Source organism: Aptenodytes forsteri, unplaced genomic scaffold, assembly GCF_000699145.1.
Source record: "Aptenodytes forsteri isolate BGI_AS27 unplaced genomic scaffold, ASM69914v1 Scaffold216, whole genome shotgun sequence".
NCBI classification, from domain to species: domain Eukaryota; kingdom Metazoa; phylum Chordata; class Aves; order Sphenisciformes; family Spheniscidae; genus Aptenodytes; species Aptenodytes forsteri.
This window is the reverse complement of record NW_008796114.1, coordinates 478,769-489,333: the sequence shown is the minus strand read 5'-3', so window position 1 is coordinate 489,333 and position 10,565 is coordinate 478,769. Positions and strand designations below refer to the sequence as shown.

General features: G+C 40.6%; 1 protein-coding gene across 1 annotated transcript in view; it reads left to right on the top strand.

Annotated features, from left to right (window-relative positions):
• Positions 1-10,052, top strand: part of SPICE1 (spindle and centriole associated protein 1) — a 25,837-nt gene extending 15,785 nt beyond the window's left edge. The window contains exons 12-18 of the mRNA XM_019474092.1: positions 623-770; positions 3,119-3,343; positions 5,443-5,837; positions 7,176-7,347; positions 8,563-8,665; positions 8,998-9,085; positions 9,968-10,052. Of these exons, the coding sequence (XP_019329637.1) occupies positions 623-770; positions 3,119-3,343; positions 5,443-5,837; positions 7,176-7,347; positions 8,563-8,665; positions 8,998-9,085; positions 9,968-10,021 (1,185 nt within the window). The 3' untranslated portion in view covers positions 10,022-10,052. The remainder of the gene's footprint in view (positions 1-622; positions 771-3,118; positions 3,344-5,442; positions 5,838-7,175; positions 7,348-8,562; positions 8,666-8,997; positions 9,086-9,967) is intronic.
• Positions 10,053-10,565: the final 513 nt, after the last annotated feature.

The window sequence follows — 10,565 nt, the reverse complement described above, 5'->3', positions numbered from 1 at the left end:
GTGTCAAAGGCCTTGCTGAAGTCCAGGTAGACCACATCCACAGCCTTTCCCTCATCCACTAGGCGGGTCACCTGGTCATAGAAGGAGATCAGGTTGGTCAAGCAGGACCTGCCTCTCATGAACCCGTGCTGGCTAGGCCGGATCCCCTGGTTGTCCCGCTCATGCCTTGTGAGCGCCCTCAAGATGAACCGCTCCATAATCTTCCCCGGCACCGAGGTCAGGCTGACAGGCCTGTAGTTCCCCGGATCCTCCTTCCGGCCCTTCTTGTGGATGGGCGTCACATTGGCAAGCCTCCAGTCATCCGGGACCTCCCCGTTCTTTTTTTCAGTTTGCAGTGGAGGTAGATTTGTTCAATGGTTATGTTTGGGAATGAAGCAATAAAGCAACCTTGGAGAGGAAGGGGGTGTCATGAGTTAGGAAAAGGAAAAACAATTTATTTGAGTCAGGAGAGAAAACAAATGAGAAACATGGAGACACTAATACCTCACTGGAATCCTACAGATTCATGCAGTGGTATTAGGAGGCCAAATTTCTTCTCAGGGCTGCTTGTGGTATATAATTTTCTAATTCATGTTGCTAGAATAGAAATTTCTGTATCTCTTTTTTTTCCTTCCTCCTTTAGAAGAAGCTTCAGCAGTACATGACGGTAACAGATAAACAGCTGATCTCTCTCACACAAGCATTTAAAGGCCTCCCTTTGGTAGAACCTAGAAGAGAACAAAGTCCAAACCATTTTGGAACTGCAAGCAAAGGTCCAGTGAATGGCCAAGGTGAGTGTATGCATGTGTGAAGGATGAAACAGGGGTTGTGGTTAGTTTATCCCTGCAGTGGAAAATCTGGTATTTAATAGAAGTCTGCTTGAATAAATACCTCTTGCGTGAGCGTGACTCTCACTGCTGGAAATTCATGTGCCATTGGTTCTGCTGTGAGTACAAGCGCTTTGCTACAGATTATTTTTTAACAACTTCATAGATTGTATTCCATCCCCATTGGCATCCTTCTGTTTGGATCAGGACTTCAAGATTAACCTTTTAGCCAAGTCCTGGGCTTGAGCTTGAAGTGATACATAATATATTATTTAAAAAAAAAAAAAAAAAAAAGGGGAGGGGACTAGCCTTCCCCCATTAAGATGGCTTACAAAGTCAGGTTTATTCTGAGGGTCCTAAAAAAAAACCAAACCAAACAAACCAAACCCAACTGAATCAGGATCTCACCTTTCTGTTGCTGAGGCAGCCTGGCAGTATGAGATTGGTTCTGCCATAAGGCGCTGGAGGTCGCTGCTGACCAGAAACAGCAGCTACTGAGGCCTGTTAACTAACCAGGCAGAAGTCTGTTACTTGATATTTGTGACTTTATATCAGAGGTGAGTGACCAGCTGAGTGATATATGACATCGATGCAGGCTAAGTTAAGCCAGTAGCATTGATGGCCAAACTAACCAAACATGATTCACCTTGTACTTTTAATGTTATTTCACCAGGGAGTTTTCTCCCAACTGTCTTTCCTGATAGGTTGTTTAAATGCATTGGTTTTGCTCTTAAGGCCAGTAACTCCTTGTGAATCCCAAGATTCCTTGGAGCTATTTGTATTCCTTAGTTAAATGTTGTTTTTGTGGACATTTTTGTGGTCAAAAACTTTCTTCCTGGCTGTTTCTGTGGGGTTGTCAGAAAGAAGCCACGTACCAGATCCCTTTTTTGTGATTTCCCCAGGCTTTGTAAAAGCAAACATAAAACCCAAACAATCAAAAAAGTGCCCCTCAAAAAAAAAAAAAACAACCAACCCAAAAAAACAAACCCCAAACCTTCTTATTCCAATTCTGCCAGGACTAGAATTTCCAAATCTTATTTCCTTGTTGGTCTCTCTTCTCAGTAAAAGGCATCTTCCTGAGAGGAAAGCTTCCTAAAGTTACAAAAATATATCTTCCTCTTCCTCCTTCAGAAGGAGATTTCTTGCGTCCTTAAGGCATCTGACTGGATGTGAGACATTTGAGATAGCTAGTTTTAGCACAGAAACCATGCGTAAGTTAACATAGGACTTCTCCGGAGAGAGGAAGCATGGTTGAGAGAGGAGTGGGGGGGATGTCATAGTGAAAAATAGCATGTGAGTAGAATACGTTGGAAATGCAGTTCTGTACAGTGAAGCAGAGCAGGAAGATCTTTCTCATTTTTTGCCAGGGTCATTGAATAGTGGGTGGCAGGTTTTATATTCAGCCTTAGAATCTCAGTAATGTGAACCACAAGCAGTATTTTATGCAAACAGCCACTTCTGGCTCTTTGCCTTTGAAGGTGCCTTTTGTCTCTTGTGTTTTGGGATCAGATACGTTCTGCTTAATTTTCTGTTAACTTCTCTTTTGGGAACAAATGTCCTGAACAAAATGGTGAAGGGAGAATTCAAAGATAGCACTGACGGACAAGTGGATATAAGCACATTAAAATTACTGTGGTCTCACAGCTAGCTACGACTTTGATTTCATGCTTTTCATTTTGTGCCTCCCTGGTATGTTCAAAGTAGATGGCAACCTAGACACAAACTAGTTGTAATTAAATACAGAAGAATAACTTCTTTTTTTACTGATGTCTGATTTGAATTAAGTCATAAAAAGATCATCAGAGAGTTCGAAAAAGCTTTGAATTGTTTTCTACTCCACCATTGTTGCCATCAAATTTATAACATAGGGGCATTAGGACAAGTGCGTAGGTCTGCTTTTCTCAAGAGAGTATTACCAAATGCAGCTCACTTAAATACCTATTCCTCAGAAGTCACGTGTCTGTAAGTCTTATGCATGGGCTACAAACAGATCTCTTACTAGTATCCTGAAATTGTGAGGCTACATGTAAGAGCTCTTCTTGCTCTTAAGGCCAGTAAAGACTTGTATTATGCTCGAGTGAAAGAGTTCTGTACCTGGGGATCAGAAGGAAGTTAGGAGTGTGCAGGGAACTGTCTGTCTTTTCAGATACCTGAATATGAGTTGTTGTTGAGATTTTTTTCCCTACATTGCTATTGCACTAAACCAGATTTTTTTTTCCCCCCCTTTTTTTTTTTTTTTTTTTTTTTTATTTTACATTTTCTTTTTTTTTTTGTTTTATTAACTTTTATCCCTGCTTTGTCTTTTTCTTTAGAAAAAACTGATTTGAGCTATTCTGAGCCCAGGACTGATGCAGGCAACAAGGAGAATATGCTGAAATTCCCACAGGAAGAACTTCCTTTCAAGTTTCCCCCGAGGCCAGGTGCCTCAGGTGGTGCGGGATCAGGTAGAAGCTTGCCAGCTCACGTTTTCCAGCCAGCTGTACTGTTGTCACCACCTCGCCAGAAGAGCAGTCAGGAATTGTCTGCCCTCCACAATGGTGAGATTTCTCTGGCTGTAGTAGACTTGGGAGTCTGTGTAGTGTGTTACTGTTTCAATTGTGCACTACCTTTGGAGATGTATTTTCTATGGAATATTTTTAATCTGTATGCGTGGACACGTTGGCCCTATAGCTGGAATATCCTACTTCTGCACCCAGATACGCATTTCGTTTCTTTCTATGCCTGTTGCTAGATTTCCTTTAGGCTTTCTGTACCCTGCGGTTCTCCATCTATTGTCTGCAGTCCTGTCAGTGGCAATCCAGACTGGCATTTTTATTTTGTACGGGTTTTGATTGTCACTTCTGTATGATTTGCTGTAGCTCTTTGTCTATGACGTACAGCACATCATCTCCAGATTTCCATCTGCTGGTGGTGTAATCCGGCCTCCATCACTGTTAATGGTGGGACCACTGAAGACTGGAAATTCAGTGCCTCTGCAGCCCATGCTGCAGACAAACCAGGATGTCTGTAGGCTGCGTGCTCTTGCTTGGAGCCAGTCTTCCCAGCAGAGGTTTTTCTAAAAGCTTTGGGAGCAGGTTTCCATTGGGTTTCATTTAATACACAGGAAGTGGCTGAAGAAGTTTTAGGTGAAATTATGTGGTGCCGGATAACCAGATTAACTCAGTCTTGTGTCAGTATCCATAGGCTTCAGGAATTTTATAGGTCAGTAGCTCAATTCTGGTTGTTGGGAGGAAGAAAGTTCATCAGGGGTGATTAGGGGATGTATTTCTCATTTAAACTTAATGAAGTGAGCAGAAGGGAGGACCCTTTGTGACTCTCAAAATTAGCTGTTTCCTCCTGCAACTGTCACCGTAACCACGTGCATCTCACTGAATGTGCTAGGGCCCTGTAACCCTCTGTTGTTGAGAGGCGAGTAATGATGTCTATGGCTAGCTTGATGGTTGCTGACAGGAAGTAGGGCACAGTAGTGGGGTTTTGTGCCTTCCCTCCTCCTTTTTTTTTCCCCCCCTTTCAGCTGTGTTGCTTTGTAAGTCTTTTCCAAGTCAGAAAATTAACCCAAAAGTCCTTTTGATTCAAGGAGTTGGCAGGACAATTGAAAGTTTATATCTAGTTCAAGCTTTTGGCGGTCACCTATGCTGCAAGGAGGCACGTAATAAATCAAGAGGAAGTGAACTAAAGGTAGCTTTCTGCAAAGAACAACATCTGGCTTCAGTCCCATTGAGAACTGTCAGATGTTGTCTGTCATTTGAAACAAGAATATAAAACTGTATTCCTAGACTTCACTATAATTTAGCTGTGTGAGAAATGTATCGTTACTCTTTTAAGACTGTTAAGGATGCTAAATGGCTCAACAAATGTTAAACTTCTTGAATATTTCTTTATGAAAAAATATTCATAAAACAGATTTATGTGTAAATTTTTAAATGTCATGCTCTGCTCAAGAGGCAAAAGCTAAAGCTTAGGAAGGAATAGGCTATTTGGTATATAAAGCATGGAAAATCTGGTTTTGATCACAAAATCCAACTTGGACTTAACATGTAGCAGCTGACAGTGCTGTACCATATTTGGTCACGTGTGTGTGGTGTGTTATCAGTTTGCTAATGATGACCACAAAAAATACCTAACTACTTTTGTTGGCTAGAGTGCTTCCCCTTTCTTAGGGGCTGAGTAAATAACTAGTTTATTATTATGCCAAAAGTCTTGTATTATTTTGTTTTATTATTCTAAAAGTTTTACCAACCCAGTATAAATATCAGAACTAAAACACAAACTTACAGTTTATTAGGTAAGGTAAATGGATATTGGAAAATGGAGGACTAACTAAGAAGTAGCGTTTGATCTATCAGCTAAGAAATTCAAAACAATTAATCTTCTTCTCTCTGACTTCTCTCTCAATCTCTAATTAAATCATGTAAATGTAAGATTATTTGCAGTAGGAAATATTAAATCTGGTAAGTTCTTGCAGCAGTATCTTGCATAGAGTGATTTTGATCACTAACATAACACCATTCAGGCTAGATGTTACAATTCAAGTTCCTGCCTGATTATTAGTAGCCTGATGCAATAAAGTCACTTAGTTTCCTTGTTGAGGATCACATGTCTCTTTCCTTACTGTTCCTTTATTCCTTGTTTGTAGTGTTTACAGCCATTTCTCAGTCACCTGAAAACACTGAAAGAGAGCCATGCAAGGAAAGGAGCTCACCTTCCTCCCTGAGAACACAGAGCATAACTGAAGAAAACTGTGTCATCTCTCAAAGGCAACCAATTCCTCCTGCAGACAAAGACTTGGAGAGTTCCCACGAGAAAATCAGTCTGTCCTGCCCAGGTGACACTAGAAAAAACAGCACAGCTGAAGAATTATTTCAAAATGGTGATCTGCTGGGACAGATAGCTGAGCTCACACGGCAGAACTCTCTAATTAAAGCTCAGCTGAGCAAATTTAGGGGCTTCTCTGAAGACACAAGTGACTGCCTACATCAGCCAGACCCAATAGGAAATGCAAATTCTGGTCCAGACTTTTCACAAGGACAGGTGAGAATTTAACAGAAAAGGAGGGCTGGATTCCCCTTTCTGTTGATCTGCTTCCCCATAGCTTACTGATGCTTTAAGACTGTTTCTTTCCTGTTGTCAGTTGTTTTAAGGAAAAGAGTATTAAAACAAATATTCTCTTCATTCATTTGCTTGGAGACTCACGATTTTTTTTTTTTTTTTTTTATCATTCCCTAAGGAGCTCAACAATAGTTTCTCATATTGGGCCTATGTTGTATATGAGTGCTGAAAAGTGTGCAGCACGTTTGTAAGTTCAGGACAAGGTTATGCTGCAAAAAGAGGTGTGATTGCAACGTGATCAGGTATACCTCTTGTAGCTTGGATAATATTAACAGTGAAGGCACTGCACCAACCCACAGGTTCTTGTCAAGCTTGTAAACTACATATTTAAATCCATGCCATACCTCTCTTCTGCTACTGTGACCCAAAAGCCCGTGAGATTAAAGTTGGTGCAAGTACATCTCTGGCAAATACTTAATTATAGCGTATGTACTAGTTGGATCTGGCTTGTCTGTCCTGCTGTGTGGTGAAAATCCCAAAGTCTTTGGGAAAGAGAGAACTTGAATGCTTCAGTTCACACAGAAAAACCTTTAATCTGCAACTAAGCAGCTATTCAGTGGCACCCCAGTGAGTGGAGTTAACATCACAGAAATGCCTAATCCCTGCCCTTGCGACTGTCTTTACTTTTGTTCCATCGCAGTGGCTGAGTTACTGTTCGATTAAGGATCCTCAAGATTTTAAAATTCCTCATGTAAATGTAAGCTGAGCATGTTGTCGCTTTCCACATTGTATTATGTTGTGTAATGTTTAGTCATTTAGTTGTACAAGATGATGCAAATGTTTTTAAGTGTTGTTTTTGTGGAAGCAATTACTGGAGGGGAAGGGGTCAAAGTAGATGAAAACTTGTTTTAAAGATGAGTTCCAGGATACTTCTGCTAGAAATCTGCTTTTGCTTCCCCACACCATCCTGAATATGTGTCTCTCTGATTAAATATTTTCTTAATTATGGTTAACTGCTGGATGGTTGGGGGTTTTCTTTTTTTTTTTTTTTTTTTTTAAATGAAACAGACAAAAGATTTTTTTTCCTATTTGTAGGAAGGGAAATTTAAAAATATTGTTGCATTTAGTCAATTAAGGACCTAGATACAGGACAGTGAAAGGGACAAAATCAGATTTTCCACAGAAGGTGCTATATAATTATGTTTACTTTCAGTTTGAAAATTAAATGCATAGAAGCACTTGAATGAATCTTGCATGCTCTCCCTGAAGGCACAAATTGTAAGTTTTTAATTGGAAGTCATTATCCAATTATCCAAGTAGACTCATCTTGTGGTATCGAAGAGCTTGGAGGAAAGAATAGCAGAGCTGAATCGTCAGAGTGCAGAAGCACGTGATAAACTGTTGCAGCTAATAGACCAGCAGAAATTAGCTGCTGCCGATATGGTCCCCCCGATGATATCTTCTGTTCTGCCCCCATCCCTAAATTATACTGGTAAGTACCCAGCTTCAGGAGAAACAAGAACTAGTAAGACAATGTTTTTCCCCTTTTGGGAGTTCTCTGTCCATATCTGATTGGATCAGCGGTTGTGGTCAGCAGTACACTTGCTATTAATGGCTGTGTGGTACAAACACTCCTTACTTCAGAGAGATAAAAACATATCAGCTAAACTTCTCCTAAAGTTAGTTTCTTAATAATTAGTCTGCTGTAAATATCATGCTTCATGGTAAATCTGTTCTTTGCTATGTCCTTGTCCGCAGAACAGTTCTGCTACATAGTCACTGATGGGCAGAACTAGGCTTTTTAATCAGTCCTCTCTGCTGAGAATCTTTTATAAAAAGACTTAAGTATTTACATCAGGCTTCTAAAAATCATGGCAGAGTGGTTATCCAATTCTCAACCACATTTTAATTTTCGGTCTTTGCGTGCTCTTTCCATCAGACTACCTTGCTTGAGTTACTGCCAGTGCTAATAGAAAGAAATAACTAAAGCTTCCAGTCATCTGAAGAGATAAATTAGTGAAGGGAATATTCTTGCTGATTCAAGCTTCAGAGATTAGCTGCCATGTGTAACTATATAAACAAAAATACTCTCCAGCAGGCAAGGGCTGCTTTATCTTTTCCTGGAGTTATTGCAATTACAGGCAGAACTGCGCGTGAGCATGTACACATGCTCTAGGACACCCGCCCTTTCCCCCTTCCTAAACCACAGAGGATGCATAAAGGGAAGGACTTGAGGGGGAGAGAGGAAGGAGGTGGAGGAGAGACCACGTGTGTGTGTGTGTGTGCGCATATGCATGCAGGTGCATATGCCATGACTCATGCAGTGGGATCGTAACACTTTAGCACTTCTATGGCTGTTGTAACATAAATTCAGCAAGAAAAGTAGAATCTTAAAGGAACAAAGTAGAGAAACTGGAAGTCTCTAATCCTCTGATTGCCAAAAGCCAGAGGGTTTATCCATGGAAGAATCATTCTAGATCTATGCACGTTGTCCATAGTTGCTCTGCATAGCCGCTTTCAATGTGTCATTTTCGGAGAGTGGGTATGGGGTTGAATAGACCTTCAGCCTGATGTTTTATGTCTGCTCTGTATATTCTATGCAATTGTGAAGAGTTACGTGATGCCCCTCGAAAAATGGGAAAATGAAATGAATGTTGTGCAATGTTGCTGTGTTCTCATCAGAATCAAGCTATTATTTATTGCCTAGAAAATGCAAGAAGGACAATTGAAGTATCTATTCCCGTGGCAGTTGCTATGGACAGCTCCAAAGAAGACAGTGTTTCCCCTGCCAGTATGACCAGTATAAGAAGGTAAAAGTTAACCCATTACTGTTTCATTTTTATAGTATCTTGATTACCCATGCAGCAGAACTTGAACACAATGGAAGAATCACCATGTTTTTCTTTGGCTTCATGGGCTTTCCCTGATTTCATCACGCTCAACTCTGTGGAAATGGGACAAAGGTCCAATAGCTTTTTCACAACTTCCTTTGTTTGTATTTAAAACACCTGCAATGTGACATAAGACAGATGACATCAGTTGTCCAAGACTATTGATGAGGGTTCTAACTCAGGATCTGAGACATGATTCTAGTAGTTACTTCCATTTTTCACTTTTTCAATCTCATTTTGGATGTCTACAGGTCTGTAGGAGACTCTAGCAAACCTTGTTCACCCCTGAGTGCCACGTCAGAAAGTGTGCAATTAACTCCTGTCAGCCAAAGACCAAAGGTAAGACTGAAAAATCTTCAGCCAGAAAGTTTGAGTGCAGTGTTATATAAGGAAAAAGCAAGACAGATAAAGAAGGGGAAGGAACTTAGTCATACCTTAAATCTACCGAGGCCAATAGTAATCGATTCATGGCAGTCTGGATTCTGGACAATTGGTAAGGGGAGCCCTGAGTGCTAATACATTAGTTGTTTGCTGCCACAGAGCTGTTATTTACGAATGAATAATCCTGTAACTACGTTTTCTGCTGTGGCGTCTTGATGTGTTAGAACTGTGAACCTTTGGCAGTCTTTCACTGGTGGCTGCAGAGAGTTTCAAATAATCATTATGGTGTACTGGTAGAGCTACATATAAGAGGCAGGTGAGCTCTTACCTAGCCGTTGCACAAGTCAGTTGCTGAAGGATAAATAAATCCAAATGCAAAGAAAAATCACCGATCTGGTTTTCTGATTCCTAATGTGCAAAGAGAAGAATGAACTGCAGCAGGATGCTTTCATGGGGAACTCCAGGCAGTAGTACAGTCTGGTAAACCAGTCATAGATCTGTTTGTATGCTTGAAAGCAACCATGAGGAGATATTAATACTGTCTTTCCTGATGTCCAAAATAACCTAAATTAATAAAGAGAAACAAAGTTAGGGTCCAAGACTCCCTATCCTGACAGCAAAGTATACATCCCCAGAGGGGAAATTCGGAATACTTAAGGTAGATGTGGCTTAAACTAGGTGTCTAAAGCAGGTGGTGTGACTACCTCCGTGGTGCCTATGAGAGACAATTGCTACGTATCAGTGAACTGACATGTAGCAATCCTACACAGGCCAGCACTAACTAGCAAGTCTGTGGGAAATTTATGATGTATGAATTTCAACTGGTTTCTCCTTTTGCAGGTGGAAAAGCAGAAAGAAGAAGGCTGGTTTGCATTGTCAATGCACATTATGTAAAGGAATCTGCGCTCAAGTCCTGTATTTTTTTTTAATTCTTTTTTTTATGAATGACAATTAGATCACAGTAGTCCCCCTCTCCAGATGTACAGTTTAACTCTGAAGTGCTTTCACGTCAGTGCCACTAGTATAAAAAGGTCCATATGCTTACTGTATTTGTGCCATGCGGAGCACTATAGGAAGTCCCGGGAATGAGTTTCTGAACCGGACATGCTGCTGTGACGTCACCCTGTTTCACTGAATAAATATTTCACAAGATTGTAGACTGAGGCTGCTGTAGCAATACAAATGAGCATCTGATATCTGCGTTAGATATGCTGAAGACGGGAGGTTATAGAAAATGCATGTGAAACTTTCTGGAGCATGTATTTACACAAGATATGGGAATGAAAAATTCAAGAAAAAACTGAGATGAGGGAATGTACCTATGTTCAAAAGCAGCCTGGAGATTAGGAAGCCAGTCTATTCCTGCTGGATAAGAATTTGCATCAGAAATAATTTGTTCCTTCTGTGGCTTACAGTTGCTCCCAAAAGTTGTGTTTTC